At 34.4% G+C, this 15,143-nt stretch overlaps 2 protein-coding genes across 5 annotated transcripts in view; one reads left to right on the top strand and one right to left on the bottom strand.

Annotated features, from left to right (window-relative positions):
- The window catches only part of LOC133203306 (spermatogenesis-associated serine-rich protein 1-like), a 40,452-nt gene that overhangs the window by 11,027 nt on the left and 14,282 nt on the right, over positions 1-15,143 (bottom strand). For 3 of the 4 annotated variants that reach the window (XM_061339115.1, XM_061339114.1, XM_061339112.1), the window contains exons 1-2: positions 8,267-8,427; positions 79-226 (exon numbers count right to left, since the gene is read on the bottom strand). In XM_061339115.1, coding sequence (XP_061195099.1) covers positions 79-226; positions 8,267-8,309 — 191 coding nt within the window. In that variant the 5' untranslated portion in view covers positions 8,310-8,427. Of the gene's footprint in view, positions 1-78; positions 227-8,266; positions 8,428-15,143 lie in introns of those variants that run through there. The other variant, XM_061339113.1, reaches the window with a different exon arrangement.
- Positions 13,293-15,143, top strand: part of LOC133203308 (uncharacterized) — a 32,938-nt gene continuing 31,087 nt past the window's right edge. The window contains exon 1 of the mRNA XM_061339116.1: positions 13,293-14,291. Within this exon, the coding sequence (XP_061195100.1) occupies positions 13,962-14,291 (330 nt within the window). The 5' untranslated portion in view covers positions 13,293-13,961. The remainder of the gene's footprint in view (positions 14,292-15,143) is intronic.

The raw sequence follows: 15,143 nt of genomic DNA, 5'->3' as shown, positions 1-15,143 counted from the left end.
TATGAAAGAAAATTATTAGCAGAGACTTTAGCTCCAATTCAGAGGAAATGTCATCAGCATTTTCTGTACTAGACTTACTCAGTATATCTGATGTTGATATTCTGGTTATGGGGCATCCAGTCCTCATAAAATCCGTAACCGTGAGGGATGTATCTACGGCCATGGGGCTTGTAAGACGGTAGGCTGCAGTTGTTGTGGATATCTGGGAAATGTTTTCTCTCCCTCTCTGAATATGCAAATAAGAAAAAAAATTATGTAGATCTATGATTTATTACTTTTATATATTTGTACAAATTATAATAAGAAAAGCATCTAATATGTCTTGATCTTGAACCTAAAAGAAAATCAGTTTAGTACGATTTGTAATTAGACAATTTGAGGAAGATGAGACAAAAGTAGAAGAAACAAGTTGCTGTCCTTTAAAAAAGGACCGCAATATGTGGACCATAGGCATGTGTTTCTAAACGAAATTCAAAGAAATTAAATTTCTAGATTTAGTGACTATACAAAGGTCAAATAAATTTGTTTTTACATGTATCTTGTAATTTTCATCGTTATTTAAGTCTGCTTAAATAGGCTGTAATGATAAAAAAAAACGAGACCTTGAAATGATATGAATATGAAATGTTGATCTAGGTATCTATCACAATTGTAATGTAGCCTTTAAAATCAACAACAGAATTGTAAGAGGCTTAAGCGTGCAGGTATCTAAATAGTTGAATTTTAACTCCATTGGCAGGTCCAGGGGGAGGGAGGGTCTGGGCGTTGGAACCCCCTTTGTTTTTGCAGAAAGAGGAAGAGAGAGAGAGAATGTTTTTTCTGTAATATAAATATTTTACGTCTAGTATTTTCAATAAAATAAGTACTTCAATCTCTACCCTTTCTGCTCTATAGATAGAATTTTGCTTATTGCTTTCCTCCGTGTACCTTCACAACCCTGGTCCCGGGCCTCGATCACCCACACGTAACATGAAAGATTTCACTTTGATATCATCGGAAGATTCCGGCGAACGTAAGGCTATGCCATTCTTTAAGAAGTATGCGTAAATAGTCATGAAAGGGAGTATGCATAAGAGAATATTTCTCTCCTTATATTATGGGGATATTTTAATCAATAAAGAGAAAGGTTCAAAATGTCTCCGTAGTATGTGGGGGAGGGGGGCTCACTTTTTCTATAAAAAATAATCTTTTGTTATAATTTGAATATATAAGCAGGGTTCGACACTAACTTTTTTACCTTGGTGGACTGCAGGTCCACTAGTCAAAAAATATTGGTGGACCTTCTCAAATTCTGGTGGACCTTTATAAATGTTTGAATTAATGAATGAATTCATTACACAAGGCTTGAAACCAACTTATGTACCCAGTCTTGTCAGACTAATAAAGTATAAGTTTAACCAGTCAACAGAAACAAATCAATTACTAGTAGTCAGGAGTTTTTAGCAATATTGTGAAACATATTTTCAATATTTAAAAAAAAGAACACAATCTACATCTTCAAACAATTTGTTATTTTAATATAATTTATTTACAATGGTAGAAACCTGCATTTATTTAGCTTCCAAAGGTAGATACAATTTATAATCCCAATAATTGAGTTGTTCATATAAACAAATGAATTTTTCATGTATCTATGGCTAGAATACTTTTTATAACGATGCAAAACTGACAAAAGTATATTTATTTATTTATTTATTTTTTTAAATTATTATTTATTCAAATAAACTGCGATCATATGATTCTTTTATGTGATATAATGTATAGCAGAAAAAAAACAGGAATTGCAAATAACGTATTCATAAAATATAAATCACACCTGCTTGAGGACAATGCATAAATGCAGCTGTCAATCAATTAACATTATCGCCAAACCTGGCCATCAGAAAGTCAGGCGTGAAGTGATTTCCTGTTACCCAGTGTATATTTTCACACCTTTCTGTGCATTAAACAAACAAAGGACAGACTGACCAATTTGGCTCGAATTTTACATGTTTCTTTTTCAAGGTCCGTGTTGAATGTTCTTGCAGTCAATGTTATTGATAGTGTAGTCATCAATATTACATGTAAAATATATATTTAGTTGCTAGGTTCCCCTGATTACCCAAAATGAATTATACCCTATTTATTTCTCGTAAAATATAAGTATGGATGAATTAATCGTTGATTTACGGATGTCGATTTATAGAAAAAGTGGAATTACCGTTGTTTTTTTTTAAATATGGTGTTTAATTTTTAAGTGGACCGACGGTCCACCTAGTCCAGAACATTTGGTGGACCTTCCAATTTTTTGGTGGACTCGGGCCGCAGGTCCACCGTTAGTGTCGAACCCTGATAAGTTTTAATTTGCATTGGAAGCTCCCCCGCACTTTTTGTTGCGGGAAGGTTTAAAATTCGGAAAATTAAACATTTAAAAGAAATCAAAATGTACCAAAAAGTTAGACAAGCCCCCCCCCCCCTTCCCTCGTAATAGGATTTAACAGTGTGGTGCACAGGTTGTTATTAGTCCCCTACCGGTGAAACCGGAGGGGATTGGTATAGGTTTCCTTTGAGTCTGTCCGTCTGTCTGTCTGGCTATCTAGGTGTCTGTCTGTCTGTCCCTCTGTCTGTCTGTCAGTCTGCTCCACGTGGTTTTCCTAAACTTTTTTTTTCTAAACGCTTGCAGATATTGAGCTGATTTTTGGTATGTGAGTGTATCTTGATGAGTTACAGATCAAGTTTGCATTTCGTTCCGCTTCAATGATTTTTGACGGAATTACGACCTTTTCAATTTTAAGATTTTCCACAATTATTTTCTAAACGCTTGCAGATATTGATCTGTAACTCATCAAGATACACTCACATACCAAAAATGAGCTCAATATCTGCAAGCGTTTAGAAGAAAAGTGCGGAAAACCAAGTGGGACAGGCTGACAGACAGACAGAGGGACAGACGGACAGACAGACAGACAGCTAGACGGACGGACGGACTCAGAGGAAGCCTATAGTCCCCTTCGGTTTCACCGGTAGGGGACTTATAAAATTATAATTATCGTCCGCTTTATGTATTTACCTCTAAGAAATCTATTTGATTGTCAAGTTCAATTACCTTTTAATCCGTATTACACCTAAACAAACTAGTATTCTTTTGAAAATATTATCTATTTCCAATTATTATAAAATTCTGGTTGGGATCAATTTAAATTTTGATCGGAATTAGCCAAAATTAAAAAAAAAAATTCTAAAAACTAGCATTTTCATTTTAGTTTCTTTTTAAAATATGATTGTCTAGCATATTCATTGTAGCTGTGACTTGTTTTTTTTTTTTTTTTTTTTTTTTTTTTTTTTTTTTACATTATCCATAGGTTTCGAAAATATTCATAAATACTGTGTTTTATTTTCATAGATAATTTTTTAGTAAAAAAAAAAAAAAAATAAAATGACCAGCTTGCTTTTGTTTATATATTTTATTAGATATTCATTTTCTGCATTTATTAATAGCAAATTTTTAACTCTAAAACATCTTATTTGCAAATAAAATCTTTCTTTTTTTTTTTCATTTTCTATGAAAAATTGGGGAAAAAATTTATAAAATAATTTAAAGCTAATATCGGCCTTTTAATGCTGAAACCATAGTTTAAAGGGGATGTCTTAAAGACCTATGAAAAAAAAATTTGGCGTGGCATCCCTTCTTAAATTCTTCCTTCAGACTTAGAATTAAATGCTTATTTCAGTGTCTTACAATTTATATACTTTATCTCATAATGTTATGTACAGTGCATGTAGATTGAGGAGGGTGCCTATGCGCGACAGAGGCAACTTTGGAACAATTTTTTAAGCCCACAATTTGCTTGACTTTCTTTTTTTATTGAATGGCTCTAATACTTAAGTGAATGATTTTAATTTTCCCAGAAGCTTTGCAAGGACCTGTAATAAGGTGAACATTTACTCAAAATAATTACGTTGATAGCCCAACGGTTAATCATTTAACACTGTCCATTCAAAACCGTTTTGTAGAAATCTATGGTCAGCAGAGTAGAACCATGCAACAAGTAAAGATTATACATAGTTTTATTAAGAGTATGTATTTGAACAAACACCAAACGAACGTTTAAATATGCAATAAGAAAATATGAAATGCCGGGTAATGCGTAGAACAACGAGTGAGTCATGATGCAATGCATTTTGGTTAACATTGAAAACAACGACACGATGTCTGAACAAGATAAAAATTATGAAAATATAGAAAAATGAAAGCATACAAGGGAAAAGGATAGTGAATACCAAACCCTTATTACATACTAGATCAAATAAAGGATATTTATAGACCTCCTCTCTGCATGTGGATAATTTAGGGCATTAGCTATCTTTTTTTCATAACGGCACAACATATAATATCCAACTTAGATTTTAAGCTGACATGTGTTCCTTGTATGTTAGTAAGCATATAAATATTGTTTTCCAATCATATAAAATTAAATGCTCAAACATATAACGCAATGAACAAATTGTGAACTGGGAAGCAGTATTTTCTGTTGTTTGAAGTTATCGCCCTTACAAGTTTAAATTACATTCATTTTTTTGCAAAAATAAATAAATTTGCCAAATCCAATTTAAAGTAAAAAGATCAAGAATAAACATTTTATAATTTCTTTTATAAATAACTTAAGAATTTTGTCTTTATTCTGGAATAAGTATTTTTCCATTGATTCTATTGTAAATAACTTTGAAAAATCTATGCATTATACATATATATGTTTTTTTTTTTTACATAAGGCTTAAAAATAAATGAGTCAGACGGTCAAAAAAAAAATAAAGAGAGAGGGAGAAAGTGGGGAGATGAGAGAGATAGAGAGAAATGGAGAGAGAGGGAGGAAGTGGGGAGAGAGGAACTGGGGAGGGAGAGAGCGGAAGTGTGGAGGGAGAGAAAGTGGGGAGAGAGAGGAAGGGGGTGGAGTGGGAGGGAGAGAAAGGTGGGGAGGGAGAAGAGAGAGAGAGAGGAAGTGGGGTGGGAGAGAGAAAGAGAGGAAGTTGGGAGAGAGAGAGGTGGGGAGAGGACTTGGGGAGGTAGAGGAAGGGGAGAGAGAAAGTGGGGAGAGGAAAAGACGATAATGTGATACTGTGCATAGACTTGTGTTAAACACCTCTTTTTTATGTAAAAAGCCTCATTTTGTGAAGGCTTTGTTGACACTAGCAAACAACAAAAGATACTGGTAAAGATTTTAAGCTAATCACGTTTTGTGCCCCTGATATCAAAGGTCAGAGGCATATTGATTCAGGCCTGTGTGATATTTTTTTTCACATATTTAATCTTCCCTACATTTTCATGAGAAAAAGTTTGAGACTCAATTCATAGAAATTGAAAGATAATTATGAGATGAAATTTTCATAACAATCGCCCCTTTTTAAAGCAAATTTAATTGGGAAGAGTTTTAATCTTTCTTATAACTTATGAAGAAGAAAGAAGACTATTTTGATTTTTTTGCACATTTAGATAATTAAAACCGTGGAAACTGAAAATTTTTAAGGTATTATTATTATTAAGGTATTCCATCCCTAATAGCAACAGATTCAATGAAATTGAATACATATCAGATGTGTAGGTGTTGAATACTCAGTATATTTAGACACAATTCCCATTTATTACTATAAGCATGGAAGGGTGGGATGTGTCCTAATTCATGATCTTGAAATTTGGTAAGAGTTATCTCCCTCTGTTTTTAAATTATAAAAAAATAATCTTAAAAACTTATCTGGTAAAAAAAAAAGTTTTCAATTGTCATTCTATTTCTAATGTGTAATGCATCTTTCTACCACAATATTTATTGATATTATTATTATTATTTGAATTAAAAAAAAAAAATTGTCCCCATAGACTTCAAAGCAATTTGTTAATTAATTACTGCTTAGTAAATTACATTTTTGAAACTTTCTCTTGGTAAACCCTTTTGTACTATAAAATGCTTTAAATTAATTAATATCAAAGTATTATGTACATGATGAACATTTAAGGATAGAGAATTAGGGATGGAAAACCTTAATGTGATAAAACAAATCATAGAAAGCGCGTATTCTTTTTCTAATAGTCAAAGAACATCATTATAGCCTTGTTATGTTTTCCTTTAATTGGGATAAACCATCTTGTATTATTTATGTAAAGTATAGTTATACCTTTTAATTTTATCAAAAAATGACAGAGGGTCGTTATTCTACGGTGTCATTTTTCTACAATCCACACGGAGAAAAATGACCCAAAGGCCATAATTTCTACGAAAAAGTGGGTTATTTTTCTACGTAGAATATTGAGCGGGGGGGGGGGGGGCGGGGTCAAACTTCTACAGAGAAAAATGATCCCCGGTCAATATTCTACGGGGTTTACTTTTCGTCGTTACACCGGTAAACATGGTATCTTTTAAAATCTAGTAGTTCAAGCTTTTAAACTATCTATATAAGTTCTTTCTACTTATTTAAAATGCTTAATTGTACCATAGAATTTAGTTTGTACATAAGGATATATGTATATAAGAGAAATTAGGATCTTGGTTACACCAAAGAATACATAAATAAGATGCGAAGATTTTATAGCAAGGTTTGCCAATGGTTGGCATATTCTAATTCGAAAAGGGCGAATTGTTCTACGGGCAAGTTATCTTAGAGGCGAACTCTACCCTAGCATGAGTAGCCTGATGTAAGCCCATGGCATCCGCTTTAACCCCGCTTAATATATATTTTCTGCGTGGACCTCAGGGTCCACGCAATGAAAAATGATCAGAAAAATACCTTGTTTAAAGCTGAACACGATTCGTAAATAGGCATACGCCATTTTCGATATTATATTTACGATACGTCAACACCAGGGTATACTCTTCGCATTCATTACACCTGACTGCTTTATTGTCACGGGTATCGGCGAGGAATGACCACCCGTGTTCGTGCTGGTTATCTTGCATTACCTTTGTATACATTTTATTGCAGTTACGTGTATTTACAAGTGTTTGTTTGTATACTGCACTGACCTGTGCAACTTTTGTAAGTTTCTTTGGTATCTTACTCTCCTGCATTAGAAGTACACATGCGGTTATATTTTGTCGCTACCAAGTGCTGTAAAGCATACGTCCGTCTACATCGGTGACGATGGATTACACTGAACAGTGACCAAGTCAGCGGCTTTATATAGGGGCCCTCTGATATAGCGAGAAACCATCGAATATGGCGGACACATTCCTTTTACAAATCGTGTTCAGCATTAACAAAACTATACATTTACATTATTATAGAAACTAAATGGTGAAGGAACATTTGAAATGAATTTATTTTAAATTTTTCTACTTCTATCCAGTAATTTTTATCATGTATTTATTTTTTTATTATTTGAATTTAATGAATTTAATAATTGATAGGTCTATGTGTTTTATCAATCTTTTACAAAGAGAATGTGATTATACAATTTATACGATATATATGATATATATGATTATCACTCAATTTTTTTTTTTAAATATTTGAATGATTCTAGAAATGTCAATAAAAAATAGAGTGTAATTTAGTGTCTAACACAACGGACACCTATTATATTCTGTATACATAATCTTGAATTAGCAGCAAAACAGGAACTCGACAATTTCAATAGTAAGATAGGTGGACTCGGTCTACGGGAATAGTCTACATTACATACATGTAAGATCTAACCCTTAAGGAAGCCCTAAACACTGCTAACTAAAGAGTTCTTATTTCATGGTAGTTTTATGCAGTTAGAGTGAACTGACGACCTTAGTTGAAAGATAGAATATTTGAATGACAGAACGAATAAAAGTATTCGTAACTAACATTACATGTACATGTATATACACTGTACATTTATTGCATGTATTTTACCAACATATAAGTAAACAACAGTGATTTCTGCATATGTTCACTAATACTTCATTGCCTTTGAACATTTTCCCTGAAAAAAAAAAAATGGTAGGTACCCTATGTTGAAAATAGGCTAGATAAACTCATTATGTACATGTACACTTCATCAAGAAAGAATTTTCTTAAAGTCCAAAAAACATTTTTCATTAGTGTTTAGATCTTCCTTTAATATTCCCAGGGTCACCCCATCACGTATAATTTTATATACAATCATAAAAAAATAAACGGTTGTCGATTAATAGGAGCACTGCCACATCTATGTGTATATAAATATGCTCTATTATAAAAATTCCTATTGATGTGGTTATACCGACATAGCTTTGATAGAACCCGAGGAAATCCGGGCGACATACAAACTATTGTTAACATCCCTTACCTTTCCTGCCGACCTTTCCGATTTCAGTCGTCAAATGCAACATTATTATGCTAATTATATAATGTTTCCGTTAGATTCTTTGTAAAGGAAGTTACATTTTAAAGCTTAATGTACTAAATCAAAATGTAAACAAAAAGAGCAAACAGCGACATGCGCTGGGTGAAAGCGGTGGCCCTGGTGATGTAAACAAACCGGTGCCCGATTATAGCGACACCTGTCAATACTTTCACTTTCGTTAATTGAAAGGGCGGATCAAATGACAATTAATCGATTTATGTGCATGTAATAAAACGTCACAATTATACAACGTTAATATATTCTAAAATAAAGTGTGTGTCTTATGCCAAAATTATTCACTGTATAAAAATTTAACGGTTAAGTTTGCACTCTACATTTTAAAAATAAATGGATAAATAATTTAAAACATGAAAAATAAATACTGAGAGAATAAAAATGATTCAAGACTCATCAAAATATAAAGGACATCCACTGATTTTTTACATTGCTTTACGGAAAAACAATTAAGGAAAATGAAGTTAACTTCAATGCTTGATAGTAGTAGTGGTGGTGAAGGGGGGGGGGGGTGTAAGAAGTGTGGGTTCATTGACTTTGGATAGTGCGCATATGGCACATGATACGTGTAACGTAAGCACTTATTTAAACGCGTGTTCGTGTCTTAGCACATCTTTTATAGAGCCGTCCAGACTCTTTTGACACCAAAAATTGGCCAAATCAATATGCGAGTCATGTTCATGTGACTGATTAACTTGAAAATCTTGATTTTTGCGTCTGTGAATAAAATGCATGTAAATAAATCCCAAAAATCATCGCGTAGTAAGAAAATTGTTGTAGCAATAATAAGTCTATCTAGAACCGTGTATTAAATTACATGTTGTTACCCAATTTCTTTTAAATTAATATTATATAGATAGAATAGAATCAAAATTTTCATATATTATTCCAGAAAAAAAATAATTAAGTTTAAGATATACATTGATATAATTATGTTTCATAGTAATGTGGAATTTTTAATTAAATTTGAAAAGGTCCATGAAGTCATTTGAATGTATGCAATTTTCAGACCTATCATGTGTGCTTTAGGGCTCTAACTTAAACAATACATTATCAAGTTTCTGCTTGGGGGGGGGGGGGGGGTTTAACAGAAAATAATATCCAAATTATCTCTCTAAAAAATATTTATGAAAAAAAAATTGAAAAGATTAATCATACATAATACTGAAAGAAGTAAAAAACAAAAACAAAAAAAACAAAAAAAAAAAAAACAAACTTTGCCCCCCCCCCCCAGAAAACACCACCACCACGAAATAGGTTACTGATTTTTACGTTTGGAAACGGACTTTACGGGGGGGGGGGTTATTGTTTTGTTTTGTTTTTTTTTTGTTTTTTTTTTTTAGTTTTTATTTATTTATTTATTTATTTATTTTTTTACTTGTCCAATATTTTCTGGATCCACCCCTGACAAAGATAAATAAAATAGACATATAATCCTTATTTTGGGAAAAAAAATATTTGTGATTGAATATAATATGAAAATTCAAGGAGATTACTACACATATTGTTCACCTGGCGGATTATTGGGATATTCTATTGAAATGTTTGACACATGTTTATTTCAATTTTATCATGGAGTATTGATAAAAATTCGTTATAATTATTATGTGTTATGTTGGGGAAAGATCGCCTCCAGTCTTGTTTAATGAGTTCGTACGTTGTGTCCTGAGATGAGTAATTTAGCAGATAAGTATAAATGCTACATAGGAAATAGGATGAGGACACATTAGATGTATGCACTTATATTTAAATGTAAGTACAAATCCACAAAAAAATATAAACACTTGTGTGATCGAGTAGTTATACATGTACATGTACTTATGGACCTCACAAATCATTGCAACTTTTAAAATCTCTCTCTCTCTCTCTCTCTCTCTCTCTCTGTTCCGTCATATATTATATTACAAAGGAGAATAGAATGCCTTTGGCATAAATTCATCATATTTTTTGTCAGAGTTTAAGATATTCTTACAAACCAAGGTTTCCAAAAAACGTGAAACCTTATTAACTCCTAATGGGAAAGGGAGGATGAGGCTAGAACCGTGACGGGATATAGAAATTGTACAGATAAAATCCGAACAACTGTTGTCAAACAGCGCAGATTTAGCACCACTGTCATATCGTACATTTAGAATTGACCGGGTGGTAGCTATAGTGAATACAAATATACAATATGACAGTGTAAAAGGTGAATATAGCGAACATGTAGTGATCAGCAAGTTGTTTTTTTTTGTTGTAAATTTTGTATTTACTTCCCACCCCTTCCCCCTGTCATTTTGAAATCCATCCCCCTCTCAATAAAAGCACTTAACCTTCGGTTGAAATTTTTGTCTTTAGAATACACTAGACAAAATTGCTAACGCACCACTTATTATTCTTATTAGTCCCCTACCGGTGAAACCGGAGGGGTCTATAGGTATCCACTGAGTCTGTCTGTCCGTCTGTCTGTCTGTCTGTCTGTCCGTCTGTCTGTCTGTCTGTCCCTCTTTCTGTCTGTCAGTCTGTCCCACTTGGTTTTCCGCACTTTTTTCCTAAACGCTTGCAGATATTGAGCTGATTTTTGGTATGTGAGTGTATCTTGATGAGTTACAGATCAAGTTTGCATTTCGTTCCGCTTCATTGATTTTTGACGAAATTACGGCCTTTTCAATTTTTAGGGGTTTTCCGCAATTTTCTTCTAAAGGCTTTCAGATATTGAGCTGATTTTTGGTATGTGACTTTACCTTGATTATAGTTATAGATCAAGTTTGCATTTCATTTTGCTTCATTGATTTTTGACTGAATTATGGCATTTTGAATTCTTAACGGGAACCAGATTACACTTGCCGGTAGGGGACTAGTATTGCTAATGCAATACTCTCAGAATGCTTGTTTGTGAATTGGTCATTTTCCTGATTGGTACTAGTATATAAAATATGCCATCTTTTCCAAAACAGTTGGATTGACAAATGTCTTGGTGTCATGTCAAGACCCTTAAAGGACCTTCTTGTCCGAAAATCAATTTCCCGACGTGCACTGCGCACCGTTTTTGCCAAGATATGAAGTTGGTGATTACCGGTGGTGGTCCGTGACGTTGCTACGGGAGCAGTCTCCCACTTAAAAATCAAATGATATACCCTGATTGACTACCATATCGCTTAGTAGTCATCCAGTGCCTTGGTGTCCCTACCAAATTTACCCAACTTCCGGTTGCCCCAATTTTGTGGAACAATTTTGAAATTATTGTGTGGTGCTCACTTAATGCCGTCGATATCTTTTGTAAACATTTTTATGATCGTTAATTCATTTTCAACAATTTTTCACCAGAGAAATTCATAATCATTTGATTCTTTTAATTTTTCACAAATTTCTTCAAAGGAACCCCCTAAGACACCATACTGGCTGCCTTAGCACGCTCTTCTAGAGTCAAACGCCGAATACGGTGTAACTTTTTTTCTGAGTTTTTAATTAGTATAAACATAAAGAACACAACCACAAAGAAAAAATTAGAAATTTATTCCACCAAAAAAGTATGGATATGATTTTAATTTTTGCTATGAAGTGGTTACGCTTCAGTAAACATTGTTGTTATTTATCAGTTAAAGCATTTAAATGTCTCATTTTTTATTAAAGTAACATAATTATATATCAAAAACATCATAAACAAGTTTTGAAAAGAAAAATGTTAATTTATTTAGGTGGTGCGTTAGCAATTTTGTCTAGTGTAGAAGGGTTGGGTGAGAAAGAGAAGACATGCATGGTTGGAAATTTGGTAGGGCGGTTGTGAGGAGCAAGGGTGGGAGAAAGGGTAGTATGGGAGAAAGGCCTGGGTGGGAGAGAAGGTAGGGTGGTTGTAAGAGACTGGGCTAATACGGAAGAGGGTAAGGAGGGAGACAGGGTATAGGGAGAGAGAGAGGATGGGGGTGGCAGAAAGAGAAAGGTGGGAGAGAGAGAGAGAGAGAGAGAAGGTAGGTTGAGAGAGAGGCTGGGCTGGTGGGAAAGAGGGTCTGGAGAAAGAGAGGGTAGGGTGGAAGAGGGACTTGGGTGGGAGAGAAGGAAAGGTGGGGGAGAGAAAGAGGATAAGGTGGTAGAGAGGCTGGAATGGCAAAGAGGGAAGGGTTGGAGAGAGCTTGGGGTGGGAGAGAAGGTAGGGTGCACGTGGTTAAAAGAGGCTGAACCGATAGGAGAGAGGGTAGGGAAGAAGAGAGGGTGGGGTGGGAGAAAGGCAATAAGCAATAAATTTTCTAATATTTTTCTTTATTGAAATCCCAGTTTTCATTAGATATTCTGTGCACAGTAATATGATATCAATATCAATCTACGGAAACAATTTTGGACAATTCCTCATGAATAATCTATGTCTAAATTGAATTTCTGAAATACTGCATGTTTTTTGCATCAAATTCACTATAAATATTTAACAGCAATGTACCATATTATTAGTTTTCTATCTCCAATTATTTTCCTGCAGGCCTATTTATATCGCAGCAAAACACATTAAACAATTTCTCCCTAACCAAGCTCCATTTCTAGTTAAATATCCCCTGCCGTGTTCTGCATCGAATCCTCGAATGTTTTTGCTAATTTTTGGTGCATCTTGTCGCAGTATAATAAGAAACTCGCATATCGCCCAGGGGGTAGCCATTATTATCAAACATTCTTTTCTTTTACGACCTTGCTCATGTTTATGAAGAGAAAAAAATTGCTTCAGTTTAAAAGCTCAAGTTTCACTCTCTCATTAACATTGTATTGAAATATTTCCTGTTCGTGATATCTATGCAAATAGTTGAAGGTGGCTTTAAAAAAAGGAAAAAAGAAAAAAAAAACTCCAATCCGACACATTTGTCCTTTAATCAATTAAGTTCCCCTTTGAAGCATGATGTCTTAACCCATGGTTGGCGCTACTCTACAGTTAAATCCCACCGTCATTGACTCGAGGAGATTTATTTAGAATCTTGTCACAGGAGGAAAGCGGCGGCCATAAAATACATATTCTCCTAATGCCGACATCTTCAAGCCTTTATTTGTGTGTGTGTTAGCCATGAATGCGACTTTTATTCCTTTTTCGTGGTAAATTTTTCGCTGATTACGACCTGCGAACACGTGAGATTCCCAGGAGTTTGTGCAGTGTGACACATTAATAATGCACAGTTAATTGTTTGTTTTTATGCCTGGATTAAATTTCAAGTATTGCAATGCCTCTCCGGAAATATTTAATTGATGACACTAAAATACAAGAGAGGGACCTTTTTTTTCCTAGGACATAAGGCATAAGGAAGTTTTAATGAATTGACGAAGCGCGCGTGTAGGGAGAGTTAACGTGTGTCGTGTTTGAGACGTTGAACAGAAAAAAAAAATATTGGAGCACTGTTGAATCCGATTAGATCAATTGCTTTTGAATTGGAATTCCCCGGTTCTAGAGAGAACCATGTAAACAGTCCACGTGGTTCGGAGGGATCAATCGCTTGTTGTCCATGGGGAGTCATTAACACTATACAACACTATACAAAGGTGGCAAATCATTGTACGGGGATAGCAAGTTCTGATTATTGAAGCCTTATTGCAGGGAGAGAGCGCAGGAATTTTTCAATAGAATTAGAAACATCGGATGTGAGTTAACAAAGAAAAGCATAACATATAAAACATGGGTGCAGGCGTATCCCGCCATGGTCAAGTTCGACGAAAAGTCCAGGCCGTTAATGCGTTTGAAGACGCAGGTAAACGTCACAGGCGGCAGAAGAATCCTAAGAAAAGCAACGACGTCGCCATGAGGGAGAAGGCGAAAGATATGACGTCATCAGACAGGGGGTCCAGATCTCACTGGATGAGGGTCAAGGAGCGGACTATTTCTAAAACTGAGTTAGAAGCTAGATCCGCTCTTAGACTCAGTGACTTTAACAAAGTGGTTAGAAAGCGAACTCTAGAAAAGGATGATGACGTGCCAATTACCATACCATATGTTTCGAATGAAAAGGTATGTTTGTAAAAGCTACAGAAGTTGAAGATTTTAAAGCCTGGTAAATCAAGAAAGGGTGATGATCACAAAAATTGTTAATGAAATTAACTACAAGTAATAACAAAAAAAGAGTTAAAAAGAGAACTTAAACATTTTATAAATGAAATGCTAAAGGGGTCCATTATCATGCAATAGTAGGAACATTTGCACTAGCTGTCGGTATTTTATTTTATAAGCTGTTTGAATTCTTTTTTTAAGGGAAAAGGACAACGACTTTAAAAATAAATTCTACGTCATTTACTTAAGAACTAGATTTTGATTTATGCTTTCAGTCAGGCCTATTATTATGCAATATAAGTGCATCGCCTTAAACGACCCACTTTACTAGATAAAAAGTTTTTAAAAACTGTGTCATGCTCTTAAAATGCGCAATTTAATGACATGTACATACGTACATGTAGCTGCATTTTGAAATGCATAATGGACTCGAGCTCTGCAGACTTTTAACTCCTGTATCCCTTTACCGTAGAGGGGTAATTTACTTTGATCAACGATCAGGAGTAATTATTTCGCCCCCTTGGGACATGTTTGTTTGTTTGGTTGTCAGTCAGTCACTTTCTGGTGGAAAAGGTTAGCAAAGTACATTGTATTAAAGTCATTCTATCCCATGTCTTCAGATCAAATTGATACATGTATGTAATACTATGTATCAGATATTCACAACATTGGGATGCAAAACTTCATACATAACTCAAGGTCACATTCAAGGCCAAGGTCACATAAGGCAAAATTTGCACTCATTGAACACTTCAATTTTCCCTTGCGAAATACACATACAAGCTTGTTATATATGCAAAAGTTTGGGTTTTT

Source organism: Saccostrea echinata, unplaced genomic scaffold (genome assembly GCF_033153115.1).
Source record: "Saccostrea echinata isolate AGI-Se365-2 ecotype Australia unplaced genomic scaffold, CSIRO_AGI_Sech_v1 ptg000049l, whole genome shotgun sequence".
Taxonomy (NCBI): Eukaryota; Metazoa; Mollusca; class Bivalvia; order Ostreida; family Ostreidae; genus Saccostrea; species Saccostrea echinata.
This window is presented reverse-complemented; position numbering and strand designations above follow the sequence as displayed.